Source organism: Camarhynchus parvulus, chromosome Z (genome assembly GCF_901933205.1).
Source record: "Camarhynchus parvulus chromosome Z, STF_HiC, whole genome shotgun sequence".
Classification (NCBI taxonomy): Eukaryota; Metazoa; Chordata; class Aves; order Passeriformes; family Thraupidae; genus Camarhynchus; species Camarhynchus parvulus.
The window spans coordinates 7406451-7426743 of NC_044601.1; the positions used below are offsets into that span (position 1 = coordinate 7406451).

A 20293-nucleotide genomic window follows, 5' to 3' on the forward strand; every position below is an offset into this window, starting at 1 on the left:
GAAAAATATATTTTAAAATTGCTAAACACCGAAAACATGAGTGCTGTTATGAATGACACAATTTATTATTAAAAATCAGTTGCTCATCTTAAAGTAAAACACAAAAATGCACCATATTTGGTTAAGCTAAAACTCAGCAGCAGTACGAGAACATTCTGTCCTTTTCTTCTCTCAGCGCCAGCAGAGAGACAACAAGGGGTTAATGTCATAACCAAAACCACTTGTACACATCTTCAAAATCACTTTTTTTTGCACACAAGAAGTGTTTGTGTGTGCATCCATGGGTAAACTCACAAGCCAAATTTTCCTGGTGGAGCCTTAGACAAAACCACCCAAATCTTGTGCCTTTGTTTATAGATGTATCTGTAGGAAGGAGCAGATCCTGAATTTCAAAGGCTGCTGCTGCCAATTGTGCTCTCAGGTTTCTGAACACCATGGAAAATGTGCAATGTGACAGCACTTTTTTTTTTCCTACAACTTACATAAAAAACTATAGGGAACAACTGACAAAGAGCCTTTCTGAGCAACCCTTAACAATTATATTGGCAAATCGTTAGTATACCTTAGACTTCCTCTTTTTCTTCACTGCAATAATGTTTGAATTATCTGCTGTGAACTGTGACAAGAATGGCAACACTGCAGCTGATATTTCTTATACATTTATACATTTGTCTGTGCTCCTTCTGCATCTCTTATCTTTCTGGGAGGAGATAAGCAATTTTTACCGACTGATGTTTTTCTGCATCTCAAATGATCCCTAGCTCTTGATTTCCTTAATGACACTTCATCTACACTTTTAACTTGCTCTATCATCAATATGAAGAGGAGTACAGCAGATATTTATTGCATAATGTTCACAGTCTTTTCAAGAACTATTCCAAGGAAGCTTTCAGATGCCTAAAGTGCTCAGTACCACAAAGAAAAAGTTAAAATACAGGTTGTGACAACGTACAGATAAAAAGAAAAAATCACATAAAATGGCTTTTGGAATTTTTACCTTTAATTCATTAAAGTTGAAGGAAGTAGTTTGTGAGATTATTCATATTTTTATAATGTCAATGGGAATAAAGGTTAAATGGAAAGGAGGCGATAATTGCAAGGAGCCAAATGTATCATTTTTCAGACCATCTGTGAACAGAGAGTTGACTGTCATGAAAAACAAAAGCTGGCAGGATGCACACCAGTCACCAAAAAAAATCTCTGAACAACATGTCTGTCTCACAAGCAGCTTTCAGACCATTTAGGACTGGGTCATATTGGAAGCTTAAACTAATATTAATTATGCATGCAACACTTGGGTGCAGGGGGAATGAAATGAAAGAAAAAAGGCATAAAAAAAACCTCCCCAAACTTCTCTCCCCACACCACTGCAGCTGCTCAGGACTTACTCCAATAGGTCAGGAAACAAATGTTTCTCAGCTCTGTAACTCAGGAAATGTCCAGTGAAAATAGTTATTTCCTGAATAGCCAGCTCCTCCAAAAGAGTAAGATATTAAATCAAAACAAGGAATACATAAGTAAAAGCAACAGATCCCAAATGTCTGCCAAACTGGCAGGGAAAAAAAATCATCATTTTCTCCTATTTCCTAATTCCCAGAGCAGGGATCAGTTTTGAAGCAAAATTTTAATTTTCAAGCCACTGTCTAAGCAAAATGCAAATAAGAATCAACTGTTTAGCCAATGCTCCAAAATTGCAAAGCAAAACTTTGTGAATGAGCAGCCCAGAACAGGGATCCCATTTGCCCCCTGGCAGGGCATGGACAGCCCCTGATGACCCCAACCCCTCAGAGACCCCACATCAGGCACAGCCCTGGTCACTCTGCTTTGGTGACAACCCCTGGGCGGCTCGTGACAACCCTGCAGCCTCAGAAAGGGACACTGCTTGGGGCTAAACTGACATTTTTTTGTCACACAACCATTTTCAGTGGAGAACAGTGTCAGCTGTGGAGTAACTCAGTGAACATTTTCCACGGGGAGTTTTTTTTAAATGAGATGGGAGCTTCAAGGAAGTTCAATGTGCAGGCCCCAGTGCCTCTCAAACCTCTGTGAATCTGCAGAAATGGGTCTGGGAAACTCATTAAAATGTGCTCCCAAGAGGGAACAAGCGCTCACCTCCCCAGTTCCTGCCCAGAGACATTAGTTACACAAAAATGACAAGGAGAAGGACTTGGCTGTCCTGTGTAAAGGCCCAGGGAAGGTTAACAGATCCTACATCTTTATTTTCTGGGAATTAAACACGTTAAATCCCTGACAGAAGGGCGGCACTGGGAGAGTCAGAACACGAGCAGGATTGATAAGCAGGACACGATTTCATGGCATCCTGTCTCTCTGACAGCGGATGAGGTGCCCCTAGACTCAAACCTGGAGTTTCACCATGACCTGAGGAAGAACAGATAAAATTGCAGTCTTCTACCAACTGCTTAGAAAGTCCTATCTTAACTTTTACTTGGGATATCACCACCAAAATTGTTTTCTTTCATGTCTGGAGTCAGAAGGAGGAAGTTCCACAAAGCTTTCCCAGTAGAGGACTGAAATGTTATAGCCCAGATTATTACTGGAGTGCAGAATTATTATTATAACCAGCAATGTTTGTGGCACCACAGTGAGAATCAACTACAAAATGACACACATTTTCCAGTTTTGCTTCAGACATGGATACTTTCAGGCAAATTCAGGAAGAAATAGATACCTTTCCAAAGGTCAGCATGTAGCCACTGATGCAATTTGAGGCATTTAGCACAGCACAGGACTGGATTACCCAGCCAGCCACACAATGTAGAATCCAGCTCAAAATCACATCAGATATTGTTTGCTTGCCTTCCATGTAACACAGCAAGGAAATCTCTCTCCGCCTGTCCTCTCACAATGGAAAAAAGAAAGCAAATATTTCCCTTAAAAGCCTCACTTAATTCTAACCTTTGCCAAATCCCATAGTAACTCAGCTGCGTGCACCAGAATCTCCATCTCAGGAAACGTGATGGTGTAATGCCACTTTATTATTCCTGTGCTCAGAATGAGGAAAATTCTCCCTGAACAGGACAGCTGATACCCTTGAAAGCAGAACTACACGTGTGTCTGTGTGTGCAAGACAGCGGCAGCCATGGGAATCCTGCATCTGTTTAAAGCATCAAGTGTGCTTGTGCACAGTTTTCCATCTCGGGCGCCAGCAGGATCCCCCTGGGGGTGTCTGCCCACGTTGTGCTGCCCCTCCAAGCCACATCACTGAGCTGAAGGCTGAGTGCACCTGGCAGCAGCAGGAGCAGCCACTGTGTCCCCTCCCAACACGCACGAGGCCTGAGCTCCCTGCCATCACTTGGCACGAGCTCTGTCGTTCCATTACTCCAATTAGTGCCCCTGCCAGAACAAACAAAACAAAAATATTGTCGCACTGGGAGCTGGCAAGTCGTTCAAATGACTGCACAACAGCTCTGCTGGTCACAACCCAAAATAAACCAAGCAGCTCTCCCTGAAAACTTTCGTGAAACTTTCTCATGATAATTTTGATGTTTTAAAATAAACAGCCTTAATCAAGCTGTGTCTGATTTGTCAGAATGGAAAGACCCACACAAGACCCACTCTGGATCTTTATGAAACGTGAACTACTACTTCCAGCTAATATTCATCCCCCTTAATATTGTGAGAGTAATCAAGCAGGGCTAAAGTGTGTCAGCCTGAGAGCTCACAGGACTCATCTGGCTCAACCTCAGTGCTTATATGGCTTTCTAGAGATTTGTCATTCTGGAAACCACAGCTGTAATTTACAAAGGTCCGTTTCTATTTGCTATTGCTGTTACAGTTGGGTTATGTTACAGCTGACAAACTCCTACAGCACCTCTGAGAGAGGAGAACTTTCCACGCTCATTCCAGTGGCTACTGAATTTGACACTTTCACAAAAGTACTTCCACACTGCTTATCTTCAACCACACTCAGCTGCTCCAAAATTGAGGTTTGGCAGCTCTACATCCCAGAAACTATTGAAAGGGCCTACAATGTTCCACCCCAGGCAGTGATCAAGAGTAGAGTAATAGCCAGCTCAAAATAAATCAGACATTTACAATGCAAAAGGATTACACGCTTCCCTTTGTACATCTTTCACTGATGCACAGGTCATGCACGTAGCTAATGCACTAAAAATCAGTGAAATGTAGCCTATAACTACCTTTTTTTACAAAATTTTAGATTAGGAAAGGAACTCTATCCCTCCCTAGGCAGCGACACCAGGGCAGGTCCATCAGTCCAGAACCCATAGGCTGCAATAAAGGCCTTGTCCAAAGGGCAGAACAGGCAGTGGGAGCACAAGGCAGCAGCACCAGGAGGCCCTTTGGAGTGCCCAGGTGTACTGCATTGCTCTGAAGGATGGTACCACTGGCATCCAGCACCTGCAGCAACTGAACAGAGCAGGTTTTGCACTGGCTTCAGTGAGAATCTGCTGCAGCTGGAAAGGTCTGGTTGCTTCTGCAGGCAGACTGTGAGAGTTATGCAGAAGCAGAGGATGCCAAGAAATGGTCTAGTCAACAGTCAGATCAGTTTTTCTCACCTAAAACTGAGGGCGATTTAGATTAAGGTTTCTTCTTTGTGAAAAGAGAAGAAGTTAAGAAACTCAAGCCAAAGGTTATTTAGCACCAGAGATGTGTGAAGTCAGTTAATTGAAAGGGGTCATATATATGCAATTCATTTTTGTGTAGCAGCTTCAAGCTGTCATTTTAATCACTCCTTTAAATCACTAAAATTGGATTAAACCTATCTGTCCTTCTCACTAGCCCAGGGCAGGTTTTCCAATGTGCAGATCATTATTTGTCAGAGATACTCCCCCAAAGACTCTTTTCCCCCCTGCATCTTTTTCACCCTCTGCCTCTCACAAGTGCCTTTAAAAATCAAATGCTTGCACTGAGGAAGGCAGGCCCTCGTGCCAACCACAGCTCCCATCCCACTGCCAGCCTGTCCCACAATGTCACCTTGCTCTCGTGAGAAATGGGACGTTCTCCTCAGCGCAGTCAGTGGGGAGGAGGAGGAGGAGGAGGAGGAGGAGGAAGGCAGCTTTGAGGCATGCTGGAAATACAGGGTACCAGCTAAAACCATGTGACAGAGCTGTTGAAACAAAGCTGCTGTGTTCATTAGGGAACAGCTCGTTTGTCTGGGTGGAAGTATTTGCTTCTTGTCTAATATTAACTGCCCGTGTGGGGAGATCTTCATCCTCCAGCTTGAGCTGAGGAAGATACAAAATTCTCAGAGTTCTTTTAACCTATATGGTACAAATGTTAAAGAAAAAATACCCTAGATTAGTTAAGGTCTTGAATTTAAGTTTTTGTCAGAAAAATATCCTTGAAGCTCATGTTTGATAGAACTGTTTAAAAATAAAATTACTGATTTTGGAATCAATGACTTTTCATCAAGCTGTATGACATTCCCAGGAGAGAAGAAATCTCTGTGTTTCCTATCTTTATGCAAATACTTCTTACTTTATTAACTGTTAACAAAAATGGAATTATTTTGCTAAGCTGCCTTCATCCATAGAACTGCTCAGATATTCCAAAATCAAATTTCCTCAAGTCACAGAAAGCACCTTCATACCTTGTGAGTGTCAACAAGTATAAGGGCCTGCAGGGAGAGCAGTTTTGGTAAATAAACACCAAAAGGTGTTTTTTCTTTAAAAATCAGTGCATGATATCTTACTAATGCTGGCACTGTGCACTGATTCTGCGCAGAACAGATGTAAATAAAATGATAAGGAATGAACAAAAAAAGCAACAACATGTCTCAAAGAACTGTACAAAAATAAACCAGGGAAATTCACAAGTTCCAGAACCCACAGGTGGAAGAAATAATTCTCCATGTAAATTGTTTTTATCTAGTGCCAGGGTTTGTGTGGGTGCTGTGTAGATTACACTGCTGTTGCTTAACTGCTGTAACATCTGTAGGATTTCTGCAGCAAGACTAGAGATGATTGGTGAGTATTTTGGCAGGAGGTTCCTCTCCCACGTTTCCAGTCTCTCTGCTTGTTTTGACACTGGCTGTGTGACAGACTTGGAGAGGGGAGGAATTCACTCCTAAGGAGATGGGGCTCCCTGCAGCTGCAGCTCTGCTCCAGGACTATTCGTGGCAGAGGTAAAACAAGGGATTAGCAGGATACCTGGTAGGATGAGACCACTCACATTCACAGTTCTGCAGGGACTTTTCCCTATTATAAGGCAGACGTGGGAGCAGATCTAAAGAACTTCTGTGTGGATTTGTCACTGATTAAAGCAGAAATCAGAACCAGTTTTATAGAGGCGTATAAACAGAGGGAGAAGAAATTGCTGAAGTCCACTCTTATGTTAGAATCTGCTAGTATTGCTGTACTATTTTTATAAATTGGGAAAAGAGTAAGGTGTGCAACAGCCAATTAATGGTGACAGAGCACTTCAGCTCCAGCAAGCCATGAGGCATCCCTCACATCCCTCAGATGAGAAATGACATGTAAAAGACAGAACCTACTCTATTTATCCTTACTGTGAATATTATAATCCATACAGGCCCCAAGCTGTGCACATGGGGTGCCTTATTTAACTCTCTGTACTTTCACTTCATGTTTCTTTTTATCTTTGTCATGCTGTTGAAATAAACAACTAAAATGCAAGTTTTCTCGAAGAGAACAGAAAGAATATTTTTAAGATAGGTAGAGATCAATATTTAACCAAGCAGATAAATTAAACAATAGGGAAAGCAGCGCAGCTTGGTTGACATCATCAAAGCAGTTAACTGTAAAATAAGTGGAAATAACAGCAATAAAATCAGTAAGTTAAAAAGCACCTGCTGAAAGGCATGAGAAATGGAACCATCCTAATTTAGAGAAAGGTTTCATTCACAATTCAGGACCCCCACAGGCAGCACTCCCCTAGGTGCTTATCAAAAGAGAGTTAAAGCCAATGTACATCACATGAGAGCTGTCCAGGGCTTTGCATACCTCTCACTTTATAAACTTATCATTGTAGGGGACAGCAATACTGAACTCTCCACAGAAGATAATTGCATGTCCTCCATGGCTGGTTCTGAGGGAGCGTGTGAGCACAGGGCCTTTGCTGGGAGTCTGTCACCCAGCTTGTCTCAGTGCATCCCAGCCAGAACTGGGAGATGGGGACTGAAGAAGAGCTCAGGCCTCAATACCCCAGGAAAACAAACTGAAACAACCAGCAGTAAACCCCAAAGAGCCCCAAAATAAAATAACTGAAGAAACTAACACATAAAATTTAAAAAACAACAGCAAAACACAAAATGGCCAGAAGACTTCGGGGAGCAGTGAGGACAGAAGACACACAGGTGACTTGTACCTCCTAATATTCCCCACAACAGCCAGCTGCTTTCAGCAGCTGGTCTTGTTCTACTTTGCCAGTCTGGTAACCTCAAACAACCCCTGCTTGCAGGTAACTTTCTACACTGGATCCCAGGTGAGTCTGTTCCCTTTGGGGTGTTCCTCAGCAGAACCTCACTGAGCTTCTACAGATGGCACTAAAAGCCACAAACTCCTGCTCATTCTGAAACCTGGCTCCATGAAAAGCATCTGAGGTCCTACATCCTGCATCAGAAAAGGCAGAAAATCTTGGAAATGTATAATTGATGGAGTTGGAAAGGACCTCTTAGAGCACTGAGTCCAACCCTTTACCCACACCACTGTTTTCACCATTGCTGCTATCTTTCCCTTTTACCCATCCAGCCTTTTACAGAATGTTGTCACCAACTCTCCAGCCCTCTCTCCTCTAAACTTCACATGCACAGAAGTTATTTCATGCCTCACCCCATCCCTGATTTCAAAATCCCAAACTTTTCCAGCTCTCACTCTCTCACCTCACTCAGGACTGTACATACCCTTCAATATTTGTATAAATTCTGCATTTGTACTATGGTACCATAGCAGTCTCTCCTGTTGCCTTCCATACAATTCCTGATGTTTTCTTCACCTTTCTGGCTCCTGCTGAGCACCCAGATCACTTCAGGAAAGGACCTGTTCTCATCCTCAGTCCTGAGCCAGTCCTTTCAGGTGCAGAGCTCAGACTGTTTTGCCTCATGTGCATCACTTGGTATGAACCAACACTGGATTTCATCTGCCACTCTACTCATGCTCCACGTAGGAGTATTGTAAATTACACACGTCACGGTGTCTGCAGCAGGGAAGCCAAGGAATGACTGAGCAGAAAACAAAAAACCTCACCAATGTCATTCACTCCCAGAACTGATTCACTGACTGGTCATGTCCAGCCTCAAAAACAAACAACTGCAGGAACCAGTGGGAAAAAGGCACTCTTCAAAAAAATCTCACAATCATGATAAAACACACAGGGGAAATAAACAAAATCTGGTTTAGCCAAATTTGAACTTCATGACTCTGCAAATTTAGTACTGTCTCTACCATGAATAATTGCACCAAGTTACAAAACAGGTGATTCCATGGTATAAGGTCTGGTTTGCAACCTTCAGTTTTTCTACTCATTTCAGGTGTACACTGGATAACTCTAACTTAATCTTCTGAGACTCAAAACCACACATTTTCTTGTCAAATTTGCTGCACAGCCTTCTGTTTTTTACATCACTTGGGAGAATGACCTTTAATGAAGAGCTCGGTTAAACAGCAACATGAAAAAGAACTTACAAATGTTAGGAATGTGGTTTTTCCCTTTCAACATTCCCAAGCTTTCATGTTCGTTCTACTGACTGCATAATTGAAGACTGTATTTTCTCTCATACTTCAGTATTATGAATACTGAAAAGCAGTGGTTTTAACAATACAAAAGCAGTATTTTTCAATTGAATTCGTTCGTAGTGGGAAAACCCCAGCATTTTCCATCCTTACTTTGCTTTCTAAACAATCTGTAAATGTACTGGGTTAAATCATAAAGCAAACTGTGTCAGTGTTTTCATGCAGAGTCTGATTCCAAAAGCAGAGAATATTCATCATTCAAATACAAGTTGCTAAACAGAAGTTTGTAACAGGTTCACCAGACAGTGTGATCACACATACAGGACAAGCACAGAGCCAGACCCAGATGCTGAAATCTGAAATGCAGGGAGCTCTCAGAACCTTGGGCCTGTAAGCCAAAGCTTAGAATTAAACCCAGGATTTGATCTGAGACCTTGGGAAAGCCTCCCAAACTCAGGTGCTAGAAGTGAGATTGTGGATTTGTAGTTTAAAGCAGAGACACATTGAGCTAAGTAAAGGCAAGTTTAGAGTTTTAGAGTGCAAGATCTAGAAAAAATAAAAGTAGTTACAGAGGTAAACAAGGAATTTAGAATGCAGCACTGTGGGTTTGTGTGTCATAACACGATTGGCTAAGAAAGCTCACGCTGTAGCATGGGTCCATAAGACAAAATATTTAAGGATTGGGTCAAAAGCATCAATATCCTTGTTGGTAGTTTTTTATTGGTCAATAAATACTTAAAATGTCTTGTAACTAGAGGTCTTGTGACCTTCTGAGCCATGTGGTGACAATGTGAGCTGAACTCACCTTTCCTGCCTATGTAAAAGATAAGAAAAATAAACCACATCATCTAAAAAACTCAGAGGTCTCATCTCTAACTCATTCAAAACTCCTTCACAAATTCCCACATACAGCCAGCAGGGGTGTAGGAAAGGCAGCTCCAACCGGCTCTCCTCCTGTGACCAGGTGACACCCCTGGCAGGTGAGGGGAAGGTGTGGATGTGTGACCTGGACTCCCACTGCATCTCCCGGAAAAGCTGCACCCCGGGGCCTGCAGAGGGACATCTCTCCTGGGATAAGGACTGGCTGGTGCCCTGGCCCAGGGACAGTGGGCACAGTGCAGACCCACTGGGGACAGTGGGCAGTGGAGACAGTGCTGGGACAGTGGGGACAGTGCTGGGACAGTGCTGACCCAGCTGCTCACCAGCAGTGTCCCCAGGGAGCAGTGCTGGGCCATCCTGTTCAAAACCTGGGCCAGGGGACCGAGTGCTCTGCCAGTAGGTTCATGGGTGACACTGGGGCGGGTGGCAGTGTGCATCTGCAGGAGGGCAGGAGGGCTCTGCAGCACTGAGGGCTCTGGACCATGGGCCATGACCATGGCTGTGAGGGACAACAAGGGCAAGTGCCAGGCCCTGCCCCTGGGTCCCACCAAGCCCTGGCAATCCAGGCTGGGCAGAGGGGCTGGCAAGCTGAGACAGGCTGGACACAGGGCGCTGTGACAGCAGCTGGACACCAGCCAGGGGGCCCAGGTGGCCAGGAAGGCATAGGGGGCCCTGGGCTGTGCCAGGAGCACAGGGCAGTGACTGTCCCTGTGCTGGCCCTGCCCAGGCTCCAGCTCTGGCCCCTCAGCTCAGGCAGGGCCCTCAGGGGCTGGAGAGTGTCCAGGGAACTGAGCTGGGAAGGGGATGGAGCCCAGGAGGGGCTGAGGGAGCTGGGAAGGGGATGGAGCTGGGAAGGGAATGGAGCCCAGGAGGGAATGGAGCCCAGGAGGGGCTGAGGGAGCTGGGAAGGGAATGGAGCTGGGAAGGGAATGGAGCCCAGGAGGGGCTGAGGGGGCTGGGAAGGGAATGGAGCTGGGAAGGGATGGAGCTGGAAAGGGGATGGAGCTGGGAAGGGATGGAGCTGGGAAGGGATGGAGCTGGGAAGGGGATGGAGCCCGGAGGGGCTGGGGGGGCTGGGAAAGGAATGGAGCTGGGAAGGGAATGGAGCTGGGAAGGGGATGGAGCTGGGAAGGGAATGGAGCCCAGGAGGGAATGGAGCCCAGGAGGGGCTGAGGGAGCTGGGAAAGGGGATGGAGCTGGGAAGGGAATGGAGCTGAGAAGGGAATGGAGCTGGGAAGGGGATGGAGCCCAGGAGGGGCTGAGGGGGCTGGGAAAGGAATGGAGCTGGGAAGGGAATGGAGCTGGGAAGGGGATGGAGCCGGAAGGAATGGAGCCCAGGAGGGATGGAGCCCAGGAGGGGCTGAGGGGCGGGAAAGGGGTGGAGTGGGAAGGGAATGGAGCCCAAGAGGGGCTGAGGGGCTGGGGATGGAGTGGGAGGGGATGGAGCCCCAGGAGGGAATGGAGCCCAGGAGGGGCTGAGGGGGCTGGGAAGGGGCTCAGGTGGAGAAAAGGAGGCTCAGAGGAACCCTCGGGCTCTGCACAGCTCCTGCCAGTGCTGCCAGATGAAGAATGGATTACACCTGGTGGGTTAATACAATGATCATTTAGGGAAATCATTAGACAATGGAAGTGCACAATCCAAAGCACAATAAACACGCACCAAGCAGCAGTGAGGAACCCACTCCCACTGATTGCAAGCCTGAGCAATTACTGAGCTAGGCCAGCTCTGCCAGCCTTTCTCCTCACTGGGCACAGCAGCACCAGATCACAGAGTGCTCAGACACAGCTGGGGGGGCACTGGCCAGAGACACCCCAGGGACAGGAGGACACGTGTGCCATCAGGGCCACCAGAGACACCCCGGGACAGGAGGACATGTGTGCCATGAGGGGCCACCAGAGACACCCTGGGACAGGAGCAGAGGGAACGGCCTCAGGCTGGGCCAGGGCAGCTCAGGGTGGGCACAGCAGGAATTTCCCCATGGAAAGGGGGCTCAGGAACTGCCCTGGCACTGCCCAGGGGGTTTGCAGTGCCCAGCCCTGCAGGTGTCACCTGGAGGTGGCACTCAGAGCCCTGGGCTGGGGACAAGGTGGGGATGGGGCAGAGCTGGGACTCCATGGGCTGGGGGGGATTCTCCAGCCTCTGTGATTCTCTGATAAAGTTTCTAACACTGAACATCACTGTCTTGTAATCTAAAGATCATGGGAAGTACACAAGACTAAGAGGAGCAGTGATGCATACTCATGCAGAAATTATTTTCTCCTGATGTCTTCTCACCCACTAGTTAATGACCAGAGCTCTAGACAGAGTGGATACAAAATCCACTGAGATCCACAGGGATAATTTACTGTCTTACACAGATTTTCATGGGTGATTTTGAGACTGAGGTCTTCAAAGCAATTCTTTGACATTCCAGTGGGAAAGAGGCAAGTGTGAGTTTACAGCTGGATTGTGCTTTGTCACACATAATCAAAATGAACTGTGGATTTGTCAAGCCAAAGGTAAATTGATTTTGCAGAGTTTAAAAAATTGTTGCTTATTTGCAACATGACCTATGAGAGGACCCTGTTAGTGGAAGATATTAATATGTCAAAGGGTACAGAGCAAGATAAGCAGCACATTCAAAACTTAAATCAAGTATTTTATCTTGCACTAAATACCCTCAGACAGTAGTTGCTTTCCTAGAAAAATACAGTATACACTCACAATAAGTAAAACTGAATACCACCTTTGGACATAGGAAAGCTCATTTTAAAAAATGAAATCTTAATCTGTAAGTGAATTAAAAAAAAAACAAACAAGAACAATCTTATTTGGATGCTTAGCAGATCATGTACATGTGAAATATTTATCTTCCAGTAACAGGCTGGATTAGAAATATTACGAAATCAACCAACATGGTTGGAAAAGGCATTAAAAATACCCAGTTCCAGCCCTGCCATGGGCAGGGACACCTTCCACTAGACCAGGCTGAGATGAGAACATCACCCATGAGAACACAGAGGAACATTCACCTCTTGAGCACCTGCGTGTCACCTGCCTGCACAGCACACCCCCTCACCTGGCGGGCTCCCGTGCCCGGCTGCAGCTGTGGCAATGGCAAAAGCAGAAGCAGGAGACACCGAGCAGTGGCTGTTGTCAGCAGTCTGCACTGTAAAGGGGAAGGACAGGAAAACATTAACTTCTACAAACTTTTCATCAACCAGCAACAAGACTTAAAATCTTCGGTAATGTTTGTTACTTTGTGGACATTGTATTTATTTAAACTGTCAGATGATTTTCTGTGAAAGACAGTAGAAGTATCATAATCATATTTATGGTTTATATTTCCACACTGGTATAATTAATGTTGCTATAGAAGAAACATCTAAGACATTGCCAAGGTGGAACAAGATGTTAACCAAATAGGAGGGAAAAAAAGAAAGATATAAAGAAAAAAATGGCATAAAAAATTAACCTAAACAAAAAATTATGTCAGAGAATTAAGGATATTCACCATCTTCCCGTAACTGGATTCACACATTTTCCCTGATGACTGCCCAGGATGAACAGAGTTTTACAGGTTTTATCAAGCTTTCTCTACAGGGAGTGGTGTGAACACTGTCTTAAACTAGAATTCTGATAATATGACACTGCCCACAGTTTCCAGCTCCCAGATCTTGCCTTCTTGCCACAAATGTACAATCACATAACATTACTATTGGTTTGAATCTAAAGTGTCCTGGCGTGTCTCACCTAAACAGGTGAGAAGGCTCTGCTCTGCTTTTGTTTTAGTCCCAGGTATGAAACACCTGCCCAAAAACCTGTCCTGCAGGAGCTGGCAGCACTTTAAGTCTTCATGGACGCAGCTCACAGCCCTGCTAATGATTTCAAAGAGCCACATGAGAGTTATTTGAGGAGATCCAGCTCTTTTTTCCTCTTCAATTGAGCAGCCTTTTCAAATTTTGGAATGAATAATGTGAGACCATCTGTAAATGTTCAGCATTACACAAAGAAACAGACGCAGTCCCTCCCCATTGACAACAATGGGTGTTGTGCGTTTCATGATTACAGATGGTGCCCAAAATATGTCCCCTCATCAGCTGAAAAAAATATGTCAGAGTCTTGAGAGTTCTGTGAGAACAGGACTGATTCGATATTAGTCTTGAACTTGGGCACATCCTGCTTGAGCTATTTCAGAACACTGAATCATACTGAAGCCTCAACGTGCTTCCATGCCTCATTATTGCTGCTCAAATTTAACAGGCGCACTTCACATTTTGATGGCTCTTTTATTTTTAACACCTGAGAAACAAGAAAAATACAAGCAAACCAGATGATTGGGACATTATTAGTGCTTTCTGCTGCCCTGCACAGATCACAGGCACAGTGATCAAACTCTGTTGGAAGGGACTGGCAGAGCCAGCACAGCTCTCACCTCCCGGCTGCCGGTAGCGGAGGTGACGCGGCGTCGAAGGGGACCTGCATGGGGACAGCTCTGCAGTGTCCACCACTGAGGTGCTCTCAGGAATGGTCCTGTCCACTGACACAGTTTCCAGAACTGCTGCTTTAAAAGAGAATAAATGTCAGTACTGATGATCATGCACAACTTGGTTTACAGTTGTTTCAAACAGTACTGCGCCTGTAACTTGCCATGAGATTTTGCCATTAACTCAGCAATAATTATCCTCTGGATGGAGTTAGAGGAGTGGGAAAGTCTTGTACCACTGACACAAAAGCTCAAACAACAAACAAATAAATAAATGAAAAACAACTTGGTGAAAACAGCAAAAACAAATAAATAAACAACTTGGTGAAAACCAGCAAGTTGTCAGTTTTAAAGTGTGTTGGATAAAACTGCACTTTCAGTCAGGAGAATATGCAGTGACATGCACACATAATAAGGATACTTGAACTCATAGATATTCTATGACCTAGGGAAAATAATCCTAGTTCAATAACAAAGGGTAATCAAAATCTGACCAATAGAATTGCTAAACAGCACTGGAGAGCAGACTAGTCTACAGCGGACCTCTTTTATCAGAAGAATAAAAAGAGGAATGGGATAAACACTACTTCCAAACTGAGGGAAAACAAGCTGACAAAATACATCCTGCATTTGATGTGAATGACAGCTCTGCCTGCAGCACAAGCATTGTGTATATAAGACTAAACATAAACAAAAACTTTGGAAAACAGAAACTCTGAAAGGAAACAATTTTGAAGGTAGGGAAAAAAGTTGAAAATCCCAGCTTATAAATGGACAACTGCTATAGAGAACAGCAGCCACCATAATAATATGTCCTTGGAAACAGATTTTGTACAGTTGTGCTGGACTTAAAGTAAGCCAGAGCTGGTTTTTTTGGGAACTCCGGCAGTATCAGAGCAACTGGACTACCTTTTTCATCCCCCTTATAGGATTTCTTTATAAACTTCCACATTTTCATCAACACACTGCTTGCAGCTGGACAGAGCTACTGCAAGGTAGAGCTCTCTACCTGCAAATTCCTCCAGACTGAGCACAAGCTGTTCAGCAGGAGATGCCCAAAGGGGTGGGAGACTGCACTGACAGCAATTTAGCATTTATATGGGCCTCTGGCCATTTCCAAATGCTCCTCGTGCTGCCCAGGTAACGCTTCCAGCTTTGACAGACCACAATGAGAAATGCGAATAACTCCCCAACAGTGCCCACTGCCTACACTTGGGCAGAACAACCTGCTCTTTACCAGTTCACTTTACAATGTGTAGAAAAAATGACAGCAGTTACCTGTCTGTGATTAATTTTAATACATGGCCTGTATTTTGGGATATGCTGTGCTATCATCACATTGGTTTTTAGCCATACTGGTGGTTAAAGTAGTGCACAAGAAGAGTATGTTCAACTTTGCATAGAAAAAACTCTCTCTCTCTCTCTCTGTATATAAGTATATATAAATATTCTGTTGTGCAATTAATGTAAAAACATCCGGCATACTGCACATATAATATCCATGATTATGCACAACAGCTAACCAGTATTTTTTGAAAGCATAAAGCATGAGCAAGTACCATAGAATCACAGACAGGATCCCCTGAGCTGGAAGGGACACACAGGATCACGCAGTGCCACCCCTGCCCTGCCCAGAGCCCCGACAATCCCACCCTGGGCATCCCTGGAGTGCTGTCCAAGCTCTGCTGGAGCTCTGGCAGCCTCGGGGCTGTGCCCATTCCAAGGGGAGCCTGGGCAGTGCCAGCAGTTACCCTCTGGGGAAGAGCCTTTCCTGACCTCCAGCTTGACCCTGCCCTGTCCCAGCTCCTGGCTCTTGTCCCTGTCACAGGGAGCAGAGATGGGAGCTGTCCCTCGGGAGGAGCTGCAGCCCCTGGTGAGCTCTGCCTTCATCCCCTCTGCTCCAGCTGAACACACGAAGCACCCTCAGCTGCTCCTCGTGTGGCCCCTCCAGACCCTTTACCATCCCCATGTCTCTCTTTTGGGCACTCTCTAACAGCTCTTGCTCTTTCTGACATGATGGTGCCCAAAGCTGTCCCCAAGACTCGAGGTGAGGCTGCCCCAGTGAGTGATGCTGGGCCTGGTACCCCCCAGGACAGAGATGTCCCTCCTGGCTCTGGGCCACTGCTGACTCACACCAAACAGGACATGGACCAGGATCCCCAGGTCCCACCCCACAGCTGCTCTCCAGCCCCTTGCCCCCAGTGCCTCCACACAGCCAGGGGTGCCCATCCCAGGTGCAGAATCCCTTGTTAAGCCCGACACACTTGGTGAATTCCCACCCCTCATTTGCTGACACCTCTCTGCAGGGCCTCTCTGCCCTCGAGGGAGCTGTCAGCTCCTCCCAATTTAGTGTCATCAGAAAACTTACTTAGTACTCCTTAGAGTCCTGTGTCCAGGCTGCTAATGAAGATGTTGAAGAGCAGAGGACGGAACCCTGGAACCCCAGCAGTGACCAGTGCCAGCCTGGTGTCACCCCAGTCACCGCCAGGCTCTGTGCCCGCCTCAGAAGCCCACTGCCCACGATGGTTTTATCCACCTGTGGGCTGGACAGTTTGTCCAGATGGATCCTGGGAGAGACTGTATCCAAAGCTTTGATGCAGCCCAGAAAGATCACATTGCTGCCTCTCCTGGGTCACCCAGGTGTGTCACCCTGTCATAGGAGGAACTCAGGTGTGACCAGCAGGACCTCCCCCTTGTGACACTGTGCTGACCTATTGTTGCCAGATGAATACCTGTTTGCTCAGCTGGTAGGGAAAAAACAATGATTATTTTGTAAAATCACTGGCCTGTGGAACTGCATAATGGGGATCACATTAAACACCAACCAAGAAGAGGAGCAGGAGAATACACTTTCATCTCAAAAATAATGAATTACATGGGTTGGGTTAACTCAGCTCCAGGTTTGGGAAGGCAACACTGAACTCATGGGATGGTCAAGGGTCACTTCAGGGCCTACAAGCACCAGAGACCACTGTTCAGACCCCTCAGACAGACAAACTCATGTGAAAAGGGAAGCAACATACATTGATGGCTTTGGGGGAATGATTACCATACATTTGTTTGCTCTGGGAAAACCTGTGAGCACACCTGTACAACACAGCCTGGGAACAGGCACCTTTTCTGTGCTCAGCATGCACACACAATATCTGAGAGGAGACAGCCCCTCGTGCCTCCAGCTGAGTGAGGAGTGGCTGCTGCTCAGTGCTGCACTGCTGCTAGAGAGAGGTTTTGTCCATTTTTCTGTAACATGACGCCTCAAGGTGTTTTCCAATACCTCCCAGGGTAATTTTCTCCATGACCTTACCAGGTGCTGAAGTGAGACTGATGGGCCTGTAGTTTCCAGGGTCACCCTTCCTGTGCTTTTTGAAAATTGGGACAATCTTAACCAGCTTCCACTCAACTGGGACCTGTCCAGACAACCAAGACTGTTCAAATATTGAGAGAAGCCTCACAATTGCATCAGCTGGTTCTTTGAGTAGTCTCAGATGAATCCCATCAGGCTCCATAGATTTAAAGGGATGCAGCTGGTGCAGCAGATCCCCACAACTTCAGGATCAACTGTGAGTTTATCATTCTCAAACCATGGTCATTCAGCTCAGGGCACTGGGACTCCCTGAGCCCATGCTGAGGAGGGGCAAAAAAGGAATACATATCCCTATCTTGTCAAATTCTCTATCTGTGAGTTGACCACCCTCATTCTGGAATAGGCCAATGTGACTTCTGCACTGTTTTTTGCCAATGTATTTTAAAATCCTCTTTTGTCGCCACCCACAGTTCTGGCAAGTTTTGACTCCAGTTATGCTTTGGCTGCAAAAATTTTCTTCCTGCAGAGCACCATCTCTGTGGCCCTGCCATGTCACCCAACCTTCTCCTGCTGGACATACACCTTCCTTTTCTGCTTTACCTCCAAAAGAAGATCCCTGTTCAGCCAAGGCAGCCTTCTGTCGCATCTGTTTGACTTTCAACATTTTGGAATTGCCGCTTCCTGTGCCCATAGGTGATACCTAAAAAGTGACCCACACTAATGGACCCCAGCACTTTCAGAAGAATTTTCCCAGGGATCTTGATCACTATTTCCCTGAGCAGCCTAAAGTCTGCTCTACTCATGTCCAAGGGTGAAAATTTTCAGACACTTTTCCTCCTAGCAACAGAGATTTTAAACTAAATCACTTTGTGGCTGCTGTAGCAAGATAGACACCAACCATGTCATTCATACAACCCTCTCCATTAATAACCAACAAATCAAGGAGGGCATCTTTCCTAGTCAGCTCTCTTAGTACTTGTACATGAAGTTGGCATCCAGGTGTTTTAATAATCTCAGACTCTAGAGAAGGGATTTAACCTGGGAGAGAGTTACATCACATTTGTCCTCCTAACTGGTGCTTTTTATCAATTATACAAATTTCCTAACACCTATAAAAGGTACTCACCCCTTTGGGGATGGGTTTTTGTGGACATCTTTCCATAACTGCCTCTGAAGGCCTTCAAATAAAGATCCACTCTTATATTACCTTCTTTCTAAAATTATTTCAAGTTCCATTTCCAGATTGGGAAAAAGGCAACAGTCCAGGCTGGGAAATCTCTAGTAGACTCCCACAGAGACATCTGCATCCTTTCACTGCCCCTTGATTCCTACCCAGAGGCTCTCAACTGTGATCTCCCTACATTCTAACCCTTCTGTAACATACAGTGCCTCCCTCTGCCTCATCTGCCCTGCCTATTCTGCCTAAAGAGTCTGTAACTGTTCAATAGGACACTTCAATCACAGGACTCATCCTGGTAAAGTTTCACTTATGCTACTGATGCCAAATCACTGGGACTGGGCCAAGGATCCGCGCCCCTCTCGTTTGTTCTTCATGCTGTGTGTGTTGGAACAGAAACACTTCAGCTCTGGTCTGTCGTAGCCAACACCTCCCACCAGCACTCAGTTCCTCAAGTGCATCACCCCACTGCTTCTCACTGTCTGGTTTTGTCCCTTCCCCCTTCCAAACTAGTTTAAAGCTCTATTGATGAATCCTCCTGGTTCCTATGCTAGAAACCTTTTTCCCCTCTGAGAGGTGCATCCCATCAGGTGTCAGCAGATCAGGTGTTGTATAGACCATCCCATACTCCAAAACCCAACATTATTCTAATGACACCAGCCCCTGCTCTTGATAGGCAGACTCCTAGAATGCTATAGTGGATAACTTCCCTGTTAAAATGAGGTTTTTTTGTTAAAAAATAGGCAGCATTCTGTAAAAACAATCCCCTTGCACAATGAAACATCTAATTTATTAGCAAGGGACTGCTAATTCATTCAGTAGGGAGCAGACATAACTCTTCAATCACATTTGTCTTACTTTGTATTTGGTAATCCTTTTCTTTTTTCCTCTCTTTAATTTTTTGTTATTATAGTACTGCCAACTAAAATTGAGCTACATTTTTCTCAGATTTACAGATCTAATTCCTCAGACTGTAAGCCCAGCCATGAACAACCATTTTAAAATATTAATTTTAGGAATAATAAAAGCATTTTTAAATTGCATCATTTTCTGTTTAGTGTAACAGCAATAAAAAAAAGATTACTGCTAACTTCTATTCCAATTAAGAAGATCATTCCTCTGTCCTCAAAGGAGAAATAATGTCCACTTCTGTTTCCTATGAGACTGGAGCTACTTCCTTGCTTTGCCATCTATAACTACAATGCTCCCAACCCTAGACACCCCCACTGAGGCTTTTATCAACCAGCTTCAGCCCTCTGGAAGTAAAATCTATTCCAAGGTGCCTTACAGAATCCCCAGAGGAAACAGGCATTTTCTCAGGAGCAATTAATCTATTTTAGACCCGTACCTTCTGGAGGGATAACCAGGTGACATTCACACCACCTGGAACAAATGTCACCAACGTTCCAAGCACATCACAGGCATTATTGATTTGGATTACTGATGGAATCTCCCTGGAAAACCAGCCCTCTATGCAAACATGTTAAAGCTTATAGGTCTTTCTTTTTAACTTAATATTTCACTTCCTGCAGTACATGGTACAACTCAAGAATCTCTCACCTCAGCAAACACAAGTGGCATCAAATACTCTCTTCTGCCTTTCTCCTTACACTGCACTGAAGTGAAAACAGAGAAGGTGCTGTGGGTTGGAACGAGATGAGCCTTAAGGTCCCTTCCCACCCAGACCATTCTGTGATCCTATGGCTTTGCTGTGCTGCTGCTCCTGGGAAGGAGCAGCAAAGGGCTGGGAACAGAGAGCACAGCAGAACCTTGACCGGAGGAGCAGCAGTGTGAC

At 45.3% G+C, this 20293-nt stretch overlaps 1 protein-coding gene across 1 annotated transcript in view; it reads right to left on the bottom strand.

Moving 5' to 3' along the window:
• The window catches only part of RASGRF2 (Ras protein specific guanine nucleotide releasing factor 2), a 123316-nt gene that overhangs the window by 31308 nt on the left and 71715 nt on the right, over positions 1-20293 (bottom strand). Inside the window, exons 16-17 of the mRNA XM_030968655.1 lie at positions 13967-14095; positions 12611-12700 (exon numbers count right to left, since the gene is read on the bottom strand). Coding sequence (XP_030824515.1) covers positions 12611-12700; positions 13967-14095 — 219 coding nt within the window. The remainder of the gene's footprint in view (positions 1-12610; positions 12701-13966; positions 14096-20293) is intronic.